The 13559-nt window shown below is 36.8% G+C and overlaps 1 protein-coding gene across 1 annotated transcript in view; it reads right to left on the reverse strand.

The window, feature by feature from the left end:
* Positions 1 to 11691: 11691 nt before the first annotated feature.
* Positions 11692 to 13559, reverse strand: part of RTKN2 (rhotekin 2) — a gene marked incomplete at both ends in the record, with an annotated part of 77048 nt that continues 75180 nt past the window's right edge. Inside the window, one exon of the mRNA XM_082673000.1 lies at positions 11692 to 12227. Coding sequence (XP_082529126.1) covers positions 11692 to 12227 — 536 coding nt within the window. The remainder of the gene's footprint in view (positions 12228 to 13559) is intronic.

A 13559-nucleotide genomic window follows, 5' to 3' on the forward strand; every position in this document is an offset into this window, starting at 1 on the left:
TTTGGAAGTTTTAGCAACAGCAATCAGAGAAGAAAAAGAAATAAAAGGAATCCTAATCAGAAAAGAAGAAGTAAAGCTGTCTCTGTCTGCAAATGACATGATACTATACGTAGAGAATCCTAAAGATGCTACCAGAAAACTACTAGAGCTAATCAATGAATTTGGTAAAGTAGCAGGATACAAAATTAATGCACAGAAATCTCTGGCATTCCTATACACTAATGATGAAAAATCTAAGAGAAATTAAGGAAACACTCTCATTTACCATTGCAACAAAAAGATCAAATACCTAGGAATAAACCTACCTAAGGAGAGAAAAGACCTGTATGTAGAAAACTGTAAGAAAGTGATGAAAGAAATTACAGATGATACAAACAAATGGAGAGATATACCATGTTCTTGGATTGGAAGAATCAACATTGTGAAAATGACTATACTACCCAAAGAAATCTACAGATTCAATGCAATCCCTATCAAACAATGGCATTTTTCACAGAACTAGAACAAAAAATTTCACAATTTCTATGGAAACACAAAAGACCCCAAATAGCCAAAGCAATCTTGAGAAAGAAAAACGGAGATGGAGGAATCAGGCTCCCAGACTTCAGACTATACTACAAAGCTACAGTAAACCAGACTGTATGGTACTGGCACAAAAACAGAAATAGAGATCAATGGAACAGGATAGAAAGCCCAGAGATAAACCCACGCACCTATGGTCACGTTATTTTTGATAAAGAAGGCGAGAATACACAATGGAGAAAAGACACCCTCTTCAATAAGTGGTGCTGGGAAAACTGGACAGCTACATGTAAAAGAATGAAATTAGAACACTCCCTAACACCATACACAAAAATAAACTCAAAATGGATTAAAGACCTAAATGTAAAGCCAGACACTATAAAACTCTTAGAGGAAAACATAGGCAGAACACTCTATGACATAAATCACAGCAAGATCCTTTTTGATCCACCTCCTAGAGAAATGGAAATAAAAGCAAAAATAAACAAATGGGACCTAATGAAACTTCAAAGCTTTTGCACAGCAAAGGAAAACATAAACAAGACGAAAAGACAACCCTCAGAATGGGAGAAAATATTTGCAAATGAAGCACCTGACAAAGGATTAATCTCCTAAATTTACAAGCAGCTCATGAAGCTCAGTATCAAAAAAACAAACCCAATCCAAAAATGGGCAGAAGACCTAAATAGACATTTCTCCAAAGAAGATATACAGATTGCCAACAAACACATGAAAGGATGCTCAACATCACTAATCATTAGAGAAATGCAAATCAAAACTACAATTAGGTATCACCTCACATCCGTCAGAATGGCCATCATCAAAAATCTACAAACAATAAATGCTGGAGAGGGTGTGGAGAAAAGGGAACCCTCTTGCACTGTTGGTGGGAATGTAAATTGATACAGCCACTATGGAGGTTCCTTAAAAATCTAAAAATAGAACTACCATACGACCCAGCAATCCCACTACCGGGCTTATACCCTGAGAAAACCATAATTCAAAAAGAGTCATGTACCACAGTGTTCATTGCAGTTCTATTTACAATAGGCAAGACACGGAAGCAACCTAAGTGTCCATCATCGGATGAATGGATAAAGAAGATGTGGCACATATATACAATGGACTATTTTTACTCAGCCATAAAAAGAAACGAAATTGAGTTATTTGTAGTGAGGTGGATGGACCTAGAGTCTGTTATACAGAGTGAAGTAAGTCAGAAAGAGAAAAACAAATACCATATGCTAACACACATATATATGGAATCTAACAGAAAAAAAAAAAGGTTCCGGAGAACGTAAGGGCAGGACAGGAATAAAGACGCAGATGTAGAGAATGGACTTGAGGACACGGGGAAGGGGAAGGGGAAGCTGGGATGAAGTGAGAGAGTGGCTTGGACATATACACACTACCAAATGTAAAACAGATAGCTAGTGGGAAGCAGCCGCATGTCACAGGGAGATCAGCTCACTGGTTTGTGACCACCTAGAGGGGTGGGATAGGGAGGGTGGGAGGGAGATGCAAGAGGGAGGAGACATTGGGATGTATGCATATGTATAGCTGATTCACTTTGTTATAAAGCAGAAACTAACACACCATTGTAAAGCAATTATACTCCAATAAAGATGTTAAAAATAACAATAATAAATATTTATTATCTTATTATCAATTTCTGCAGGTCAAGAATTTAGGAGGTGCTTAGCTTGGTGGTTCTGGCTTGGAATTTCTCCAGAGGCTGCCATCATGCCTAGGTTTGTGGATCCGCTTCTGAGTGCTCATTCGAAAGTTGGTGCTGGTTGTGGGGCAGAGGTGTCAGTTTCTCTCCACATGGGTCTCTTCCAGGACTGATGGGAGTGTAGTTGCTGGCTTCCCTCAAAGTCAGTGATCCAAGACAGAGTGCTTAGGTATAAACTCTCCTTCATATCTTAGCCTCACAAGTCACACGACATCATTTCCACCATACTCTATTCATTAGAAGTGAATCCCTAAGTCCAAATTCAACGGGAGGAGAATTACGTTCTACGTTTGAAGAAGTGTGAAAGAATCTGTGGACATATTTTAAACCACGGTGATCCTCCTGCTCCACTGTTCTTTCTGTTCCCTGTTCGGAATGCCCTTTCCCATATCTGCAGAGCCCAATCCTACAAGACTTAGCAGCATCCCTGGTCTCTTCCTACCAGATTCAAGCAGCACTCTGAACCTCCGTCGGGGCAATCAAAAATGTCTCCAGACACTGCCAAATATTCCATGGTGAACACAAATTACTCCTGATTTAGAACCACAGTTCTAGATGTTAAGTTCTGTGATTCATGTTTTCACCCCAATATTAAAAAGTTTTAATATGTTGATGTAGTCACTACTCTAGGAGAATAAAACTTTACTCTTTCAATCTTTATGTTGCTGAGGACCCTGACTTGTCCTGTCCAACCTTCCTTAGGCCCCCTTCATTCCTCTGGATGATTCTAATAGCCTTTCAATAAAGTCCCCCACCAGTTTTGCTATTGTTGCTTTTGCTTAAGTTATCACCTGTTGCTTTTTTACCAAAAAGAAATGTAATTAATAAAAACCAACTCATACTTCAAGCCTGGCTCAAATACCCATCCTCCCAGATGTTCCTGGATGGAATTTATCTTTTCCTCCCTTTCATATTTCTATTATAATGCTCTCCACGGCCTGCTAGTAGAGTCAGGTTTACATATACCCAAACCTCCCCTCCCAAATACCTCCCAGGGCCAGACATGATGCCCAGAATAGTACAGGCTGGATGTAACTGTGAATGAAACCGATTTTCATGGGGGGCTTTAATACAAAGAGATACTCCAGTGATCACATCACTAGGGAAAAACAGTTTTCAGGTTAGGCTGGCAAAACTTGCTCTCAATGTTTTTTTGTTATTTCACGTTTATTAGAGGTTGTAGTACAATGAGGAGGTTGATCACTCACTTTGGATGATGACTGATTACTTTCAAATCCTGTCTCATTCACCATGAGACCTCGGGCAAGTTACTTAACTGTTCTGTGCCTCAAACTGCTCATCTGTAAAACGGTGGCTAGTATAATACTACCTCATGGGGTTTAAAATTAAACAGATCAACTTGGAGCTGCTCTACCTGATTCAGGAGGTTTAGGAGAGGGAGCCCCAGAGACTCACTCACTTGGCATCACCCCCACTGGTTGCAGACTCTAAGGGCATCAACTCAGGAACCTAGGGCTCTCTAGATGAGTTCGAGACAAACACCAACAGCCATTTCAGTGGTTCTACTGATAATGAAGTTGAACTGGTAAATAATAGCTTACCCAAGGCAAGATGGCTAGTTAATTGTAAACCAGGGACTAGAATCCAATTCTCCCAATTCATAAGCTGCGTGCTCTTTCCACTAACTCTGCCAACTCTAGTCCTGTTGTCAACTACTCGTACTTAGTTTAACTTATGTTTCTGAACTGGCATTAAGGTCTTGCATGTGGTCCAACATACCCTACCTTTCCCCTACTGCCACTTTTACTTCAGCCATGCTAATCTTCTTGTTGATTCTTAACAATAGGCTAACTGCCTATCCAATCCATTCCTTTCCACAGACTTCCATGACAACTAATCTCCCTTAAATTTGAATGGTATAAAATTAAACTCCTCCAGGAGCCTGTTGGATAAATTGAATTCTATTTCACTTATTTCCCCTAGATTTGAAAAATCTTCCTAATATGACTTGTTCTCACAGCAAAGATATTCATAGTATATAATTTTGCACTGCTTAATTCATCATTTTAGTAGTAAAAAGATACAAGGCCTTTTGCTCTTGTCGAAAAATTGCTGTGTAAAAGTTCTCATGCCCCTCACAGATCTCTCATAGCACTTAAAATCAGATGCTTAATTGTGTTACACTGACTGTTTTTTTATATTGCCCACTGTTATTTTATGTATTATTTAACCTTTTCAACTAATTTTTTAAGTTCACTGATGGTAGGTAGGGATTGTTTTAAATGTCTGTATACAGATACATCTATGTTATATATACAGGAGTCAAGTTTAAGCAGTAATCCATATCAATATTCTCTAATACAGTTGATCCCACCAACTACAATGTGAACTTCTCCGGAATAAGTATTCTTCTTCTTCTTTTTTTTGCGGTACGCGGGCCTCTCACTGTTGTGGCCTCTCCCGTTGAGGAGCACAGGCTCCGGACGCGCAGGCTCAGCGGCCATGGCTCACGGGCCCAGCCGCTTCGCGGCACGTGGGATCCTCCTGGACCGGGGCACGAAACTGTGTCCTCTGCATCGGCAGGCGGACTCTCAACCACTGCGCCACCAGGGAAGCCCAAGTATTCTTCTTAATCTTATAAACCCCAGGAGTGCATAACATAGGGTTCTTATATTAGGACAGTGAGTATATGGACATATCTTAAGTATCTCTTAAATTCTTATGTACTGTAATTCCAGTATGTTCTCATCAAGCAAAAAATAAAAATGGGACAAGGGTTATAATTTCTTTTAAGGATATATATGTATGTATATACACATACCACACATTTGTTTCATGCTACATGTCGGGTCATAAAAACAATTGAAGGCCCTGGGCTATGTGTTACATGCGTTATCTTTTTGAGTAATCACAACTATCCTATGAGGTAAGTACTATTTTTAGCTTAAAGATGTAAAAAAAAAAAACACCAAAAAAAACCCCCAAACTTAGATGAGGTTAAAAAAAAAAAAACAGCACCATCACACAGCTACGTCATGGCAGAGCTAGAATTTAATCAAGGTCTAATTCCAGAAATCACACTCTTAACTACCACGCAGTGTGACCCAGGGCAAGTCTCCTACATTACATTTGTTTAGTGGGGTTACTAGGAGGACTATTTTAAGGATTAAATGAGTTAATTCATGTGTTTAGCACAATACCTTACATATAATAAATACACAATAATCCTCCCTCATTACTATTATGACAGGGTTAAAAGTCAAATAACACACGCTCCCTGCCCTTGAAAAATCTAACTTGCGGTAGGTGGCAGAATTTTTAAATGGCCCCCAAGATCTCCTGTCCTATGAATATGATATCATGCCTATGACTATGTTACATTATAGTCAAAAGAGATTTTTCCAGATGTAATTAAGGTTACTAATCAGTGGACCTGGAATTAATCAAAAGGGAGATTATCCTGGTGGGCTACATCTAATCACATGAGCCCTTAAAAGGCAGTTTTCTCCAGTTGATTGTGGATAGAAAAGTCAGACAGATTCAAATCCTCCTTAAGGAGAATTTGGATGTGTCAGGTTTAATGAGCTATTACTGGCTTTGAAGATTGAGGGGGCCACGTACAAGGACTGGAGGGTGGTCTCTAGGAGAGTGACCCTTGGCCAATCAACAAGCATGAGAAACTGAATTTTGCTGACAACCTAAAAAAGACTGGAAGCGGATTTTCCCAGAGCCTCCAGATTAGAGCCTAGCCTGGCTGACACCGTGATATAAGCCTTGTGGGATCCTAAGCAGAGAACCCATTGAAGCCCATCCAGACTTCTATTCCAAAGAAATGTGAGATAATGAAAGGGTGTTGTTCTAAGTTGATGGTAATTTGTTACGCAGGAGCAACAAATTCATAAAATTAATACATAGGGGAATACAAAAATACAAACAAGGACTTCAGGCTATAAATAGAGGTACATATAAAGCACGAGGAAGGAGTATAACTTCACCTAGATGGAGAGGTTGAGGAGGGTACAAAGTCTTTGTGAATTTAGTGGTGCTACCATTTTGAAGAATGAATAAAATTTGTTGACTGTGGGTTGAGAGGAGAATGCATGAAGAAGAGGAGCAGAAAAGATATTCTAGGCAAAGAGAGGACAGCATAAGAAATGAAGAGCAAGTAGAAACAGCACAGATTGTTGAGGCAACGTCCAAAAGATGAGAGCCATAAGAGGAAAGCGCCTAGAAGGGTATGGCAGTTGAAGCTGAGTTGTGATGTTTCCTGTGAACTGTGGAAAGAGGTTTGGACTTTGACTCTGCTAGCACTGGCAGCACATTTTAAAGGAATCTTTTAAAATTAATTGAAAATATCTGGATTGAAGATTTGACAGGGTACATGTATGTATATGTATGTATACACTTCTACTTTTATATGTAATAAATATAAAACATATGTTTTAATACTTAAGGTGAATAGATGGATAACTCTTGATACTTTTTCTCCCCTTTAAGGTAAAATTAAAATTGCTGCAACTAATTAAGTTGAAAATATGTTTCTCAGTTGGCTAAATTCAACAAAAATATATCCATTCACACACACAAAAAATTTGTCTTCTTTTGAGTAAACAAAAATAAAATATATCTTGATACAACACTCAGAAAAGTTTTCATTTTCAGCAAAATGATCTATTTGGATATCTTGCAACATGTTTATGATATAGCATAATTATGTATATATAAGATCTTTTCACTCTATCTCTCCTTTAGTAGTTACATTAAGAGATTACCACATCTCTCAAAGCAAATGGCTGCAATTTAAAACACAATTTTACCAAGATTTGGAATGACTTTGCCTATCAAACATGCCAGGATTGGTATTTTTTCCTATCTTGAGGTAAATAAAAATGTTAATATTTCTTTAATAGTTAAATTTATGTTATTGGAAACTTAAGGTATTTTGCTTCTGTGAGCACATTGATTAGCAGTCCTCTCTCCTTACAGAAAGGGATGTTTCTTCTAAAAAGGAATGCTAAATATTTCTGGTCACACTACAGATTTAGAAGTAAAATGCTGAAATAATATATTTGAGCCAGGATTGCTCATTTCTCTCCCTCTTCCCTGAGGTGCTCCATGGGAATAAATTAAGTACTGAGGGAGGTGCATTAAAATGAGTCTCCTTGTGGCTAACAGCAACTGAGTATCCTAGGTCCCTAATTTATTATCAGAGTAACTTAAGCTCTGGGGAAATTATGCACCACTAACCTAAAAACCAAGGATACTTCAATGGATTTTCAGAAGAATACAGTGTAAGAGGATTATGTACAACACTGTAATAAATGTAAGTTATACCAAGGCTTGTGAATATTAGTTTTACAATAATTAGCACCAGCTGCTGGGTAGTATGTCTTTCTCTGTTTAACCTGATTTCACAACACTGTTTACTTCTACCAGTCTATAGCCCAGAGGGGGTACCTAAAGGAAAAATCTAGAAAATGCTTTCATGAATCACTTCTTCTAAAATATAGAAGTTTTAATCACATGACCTTGGCTTCCTTATCAATCTCTAATACTTAAAAATATATATATATATGTATCCATGATATAATATTTTCTAATCCAGAAGCTTGACCCGCATTTAATTAAAAAATAAAAATTATAAACAATGCCAATGATATAAGTATGTCATAGAAAATAACATATCTGACCATATTTTCAACTGAAGTCTCGTCTCTTAAAAATTCAAAGGGGCTTCCCTGGTGGCGCAGTGGTTGAGAGTCCGCCTGCCGATGCAGGGGACACGGGTTTGTGCCCCGGTCCGGGAAGATCCCACATGCCGCGGAGCGGCTGGGCCCGTGAGCCATGGCCGCTGAGCCTGTGCGTCCGGAGCCTGTGCTCCGCAACAGGAAGGGCCACAGCAGTGAGGGGCCCGTGTACTGCAAAAAAAACAAAAACAAAAACAAAAAAAAACAAAGGTAACACTTTTCTAGTATTAACTTAGAATATGCATGATACAGAATAAACCATTTTTATTATAACTATTATTAGCAATGAAGCAGTTACACATAAACATGTAAACATTTACAAATAGTAATGTCTTTGAAATGTAAATGCAAAAAGTCAACTCTATCTACATTATAGTTTAAGACTAATAGAACACCAAAGAGAATTATGAGAATATAAATGGTCATCAGTTAAAGTTTAATTACTGCTCAATAATTCACTCTTTAAAAAGACAATGAGTTTTGATAAATTCTAACCACAGGGACAGATATTTTTCCTGCCAAAGCACTTCTCTTGCTCATGGTGCAGCATTCTATCTCTATCTAGTATGGTTGTTCCTCGTTCAAGGTAACACAGGTGATTACATTCAAATGGCATTTAACATAAACTGCACCAAACTGCCCTATAATTTCATTTTGTACTGAATTAATTAACTTCTCAGTAGGTGGCTGAGGAGCTGAACATAAGCCTAAAGAAATACTTGACTGCTTACCTACCTTACATGCACTGTCTCTAAATCAAGGAAGCTTCCATTTTAATAAACAGTACCCGGTAAAATACATTTAGTAGGAACCTAAAGGGTAAAGATAAGGCATTTATAATAAATGGATTTAATTTTCCACATATATGCACGTCCATTTAAAAGAAGTCAGGGGGGCACTGCAGACAATTAGGGAGGATTTAACAAAACTAAACACGAGTTGGCATGTCTGATATTTTTAAAGACTGTTTACCTTAGGAGGTGTGCATTTATAGTAACAAAATGCTTTCTTTGTCCTTGCAAGATGTTTAAATAAAAAGCTCATTACTTTGTAGCAATTAAAATACTATCTTAATGATGTTTTAAGTAATTTATATCCCAGAGCTTGAAATGTAATTTTTTAAGCTATTATTATCAGATCATCTGAATTATAATAAAATACCTATTCTTTCTATTATGTATCTCCAATTATAACATTATTATCAAGATCTGACAGCTAACTCCTTGTTTCAAGTTTATTAGTCTTCATATATCAAGAAACAAATGAAAAGGACAAACAAGGAATGTAAAAAGCCAGCTCATAAAAAGCTGAAATGTTTTTATTACATGGTATATTTTTCTCTGTCATAAACTTCCGGTTTAGGAAATGAGAAAACAAATAGTTCTTTTGACAAACTCCTCGACAAAGTGTTTAACTCTGTATTTTTAGATTTTTGTTTAACTGTGGAAGGAAGGGAGAGGGAGGGAAGGAAGGAGGGAAGGATCCTTAACTTTTTATTATACCTTTCGAGGGGAGTGGAGAGTGGGGAGAACTAACATCTAATGAGTACCATGTCAAAAGAAGTACAGCTGAAGACTACAGTCGGATTTTAAAGGCTTTGTAACATACAGTTAAGATGGGACCCCAGAAACAGCCTAAATAATTTTGGGGGGAGGTGGTCCTTGGTCAGACTTCGCCTAAATGTTTCTAGGAAGATGGGCTTCAGACTTGTTTCAAAGTGCCCCCTAAGGGCACAACTGCTAGGTAATTTCTCTAAGAACAAATTCTGTTTCCTGTACAACTTAAATCCTTCTTGATATAATACGCATAAGGAGAAATGACAAGCATATAATTTAGAAGTTTTAACACTGGTTTGTTCTAAGGAAGGCTTTAACTAAAAAACCCCAAAAATACAAGAATGCTTAGATGCCAGTTTCAGAAACAATTTTTCCTGCAGCATCTTCTAGCTCAATAATTTAGTGGCAACGACAGTTAAAATGCTGTCAAAAACAGCAGTGTGGTTTAAAAAATAAACAAAAATAATATCCATTAGATTTTTAATGTCATTTACTGAATCGGCAATCACAACTGAGATTTACGAGACCCTTCTAGTTAGAAAAAACAAATTAATCCTACCTTTTTAGGTTTTCATACACTTGATTGTCTCTAAATTCTATCAGGCAAGCATATAGGATTTCCTTCTCATCAAATGCTATGTCTATCCTGGTGTCGCCAGTCACAAGAGACCTTTTGTATCATTACTCCCTTGAGTCCCAATTCTTACTAGGAGTCCTGGGTAAACACAAAAGTAACCTGGCAGTTACATCATTCTACATAAATGAAAAAAGACTCTGCTATCTAAAAATAATGAAAGGCTCCATTTAAATTAATGTTATTTTTTGTCAAGTGTTCATTTTACTTTAAAATAATGTAGTTCTGATCCAAATAGAGTTCTTACAAGCTTTAAAAAGATCTCTAGAGATTACACACAGGGCAGTAATTTAATTCTTATATTTTCATTTGTTGCAATGACATTTAGGGTTCAGTGTGAATTGAGATTTTTAGTGCTGTTGCTGACACCTTAAGGAAACTGTTTTATTTTACTTGGAAATTCTGATTAGATTTTTTAAGATTGTCTAGCTGTTGTTTATAAGAAACATAATTATTAAGAAAATGGATTTTTTTGTTCCTTTGAGGTATTCATTCTGTTGCTATTTATTCATCACTTGATTTCATAATCTTGTTTGTGTCACTATGATTAGTTGCTATGGAAATTACCTCCTATGGAAATGATTCCAATGTCATTATTGAAAGAGTATGACTTTTAATGACAAATATCAGTAGCAGACATGAACCCTTACTAGAAAAGGGAAATCTAATTAAAATTTTTTAGATGGATTAATTCTGAAAATTATTATCATGGCCAACTTTTCTGATATTTTGAATCGGCCATCTGCTTTTTAAATAAGTACTGAATGAATCTTAAGGTGTTAATCAGCTACTCACTTCCCCAAATGCCAATGTCACAATAGAAATTAGTACCATGCGTAGAAAAGTGGAAGTAAAGTATATTTCATCTACCTGTTTCTTAAACTAAAAAATGTTTTGCTTTACTTATGAGAGTTAATGTCAACAGGATTTCAGGGCTCATCAAGGAAACAACTTTGAACAGCACATTACATATTCCCTTTAAAAATGAAGAATTTAATATTCAAAAATGTATCTCAGGAATCTGAAAGGTCACTGAGTTAAGTAGTGAGTTAAACAATAGATGAGAGCCAGTGGACCATTAGATGAGAATTCCAGAATGCTAAGAAGAAATTTTCTTGGGTGGATTTTATAATTTGTGGTTTGAATAAAACTTTTGAAACATTCCATTAGTATTAAAATCCTCACAGTGAGAATATGGCTCTTATTTAACACATTTTAAATTACTAGACAATCCCTCCCCGAAGAAATTTTAATGCTTTCTTCTGCCTAGTGCTTGTTCACTGCCTGGTACTAACTTAGGAATAAATTAACCCTTCCAATAATTGGGATATTGTCTAGAAACTGCCTCCTGCACTCTGCTAGAGAAATCCATTTCTTCATTATAAAACATTTTTTTACAACTAATAGCTTATTAATTATTGATGTAAATCACTGTCATATTTACCTACATAATTACATATTACTACATCTATAGTGCTTCTGAATTAAGCCACACAGTTACAGATTTTGTTAAATGTCTTAGACGTTAAGGGTTTTCTACACGTGTGCCTGCAACCATGATCTAGGGTCCAAAATGTCTTTGATAGATTTCTGCCGTGGAGCTGGCACTGGCTTGGCTTCAAAATTGGTTTTAGTGTCTGTGTGCTCACCATCAGTTAAACTATTTTTCCTGGCAGGAAGAAGTTTTCGAGGAGCAGCCATTGGTTTCTGTAAGTGATGCATTAGGGTCGATAATTTGGTATCCAAAGGTGAGGTCTGAGATACACTTGTCTTTTCCCAGTTGTCCTTAACCAATTGATCTGTGTTGCTCTGTGTTTTTAAGCTGAATGCAGCTTTACCAGAAGGAGGAAGGGGAGCTCGTCTCTTTTTCCCTTTCCCATCATGTAACTGCTTGCTTGCAGGAGATAATACCTTTTTCTTGATGACAACTTGGTGATTACCATCAAAGAGTGTGGCCCAAGGAGGTGGTGAGGATTCTTCATGCTGACCAATAAGGAACTCTCCATTTGTCTGTTCAATTTTTTTTTGTATTATATCAGTTAAACTTTCAAGTTTTATAGGTGAATCAATGCCTGTAATAATTTTAAGAAAAAATACATGGAAAAAAATTCAAAAGCAGTATATGCTTTGCCCAAGAAAGTTATTACAATATGTTATCTAAAAATAGTTATCAAAAACAGACTAGGATAAGCAAGTGTTTTTTTTTTTAATGTGTTTACTTGTAAAAATAACCGAACTAATGGAACCAAAAAATAAGGAGATCGGGCTTCCCTGGTGGCACAGTGGTTGAGAGTCCGCCTGCCGATGCAGGGGACACGGGTTTGTGCGCCGGTCCGGGAGGATCCCACATGCCGCAGAGCGGCTGGGCCCGTGAGCCATGGCCGCTGAGCCTGCGCGTCCGGAGGCTGTGCTCCGCAGTGGGAGAGGCCACAACAGTGACAGGCCCGCGTACCGCAAAAAAAAAATAAAAAAATAAGGAAATCATGTACTGTGCACTGCGCGCGCGCGCACACACACACACACACACACACACACACACACACACACTTAAAGATATTCCTAAACAAATGTGTAAAATCCAGCTTTCAAAGGAGTGGAGCTACATCAGAATTTTTTTGAATTCTACAGGTTAAGTATTTATAAAATATCTTTTGTTGGATTTAAAATCTATTCTGACTTCTAGGTAAGAGTGGATTCCCTTTTATAAAACCCTGATATGTAAACTGGGAAAATGTAACTGGATTAGTATTCTTTCCTGTAGACCAGCGGTCTCTGTAATAGGGGAAAAATCCAAAACAAAAAACCCATGGAAACAGAGTGAAGCCTTAATACCACTTTGGTTATGATCCTTGGGAAAAATAGAACACAGATAAACGTCTATTACATGACATATTCAAATGTGTAAACTCAAATGTTTCATTTTAAATCCAACATTTTAAGGTATATGTAAGTGCAGGGACACTGGTGGAAAAATACACCAGAATTTAGCTCTGACTTGTGCTTATTCACAACACTATTCACTGAGGCAATCCCACAAAGACAAATAACCTTCAAAGTGTGGGAAAATGGAATATTAATGAGTCTAGAAATTTTAAATTTTCCAAAGTATTAAACTTAACCAATTTTTTGGCCTGAGATTAAAGGGTCCATTTATTAATATTCATTTATCAATGCTACTTTAAAACAAATTTAATAAAATATGGAAAAAAATTACTGAACATAATTATATTTTAGAATCTCAAGTTTACATTTCAGAATTTTCATCAGCTACTTAGCTAATATTTATTTTCAGTACACCCTTATTCATTTTGAAGCCTTAACATTTTTGTTTGATCTTAAGCATTCAAACTATGAAAAATGTGTATTCATTAATTTTGTATTAATTCATCTATTAAACATGAGTT

This window comes from Grampus griseus (genome assembly GCF_964374135.1).
Source record: "Grampus griseus genome assembly, chromosome: 16".
NCBI classification, from domain to species: domain Eukaryota; kingdom Metazoa; phylum Chordata; class Mammalia; order Artiodactyla; family Delphinidae; genus Grampus; species Grampus griseus.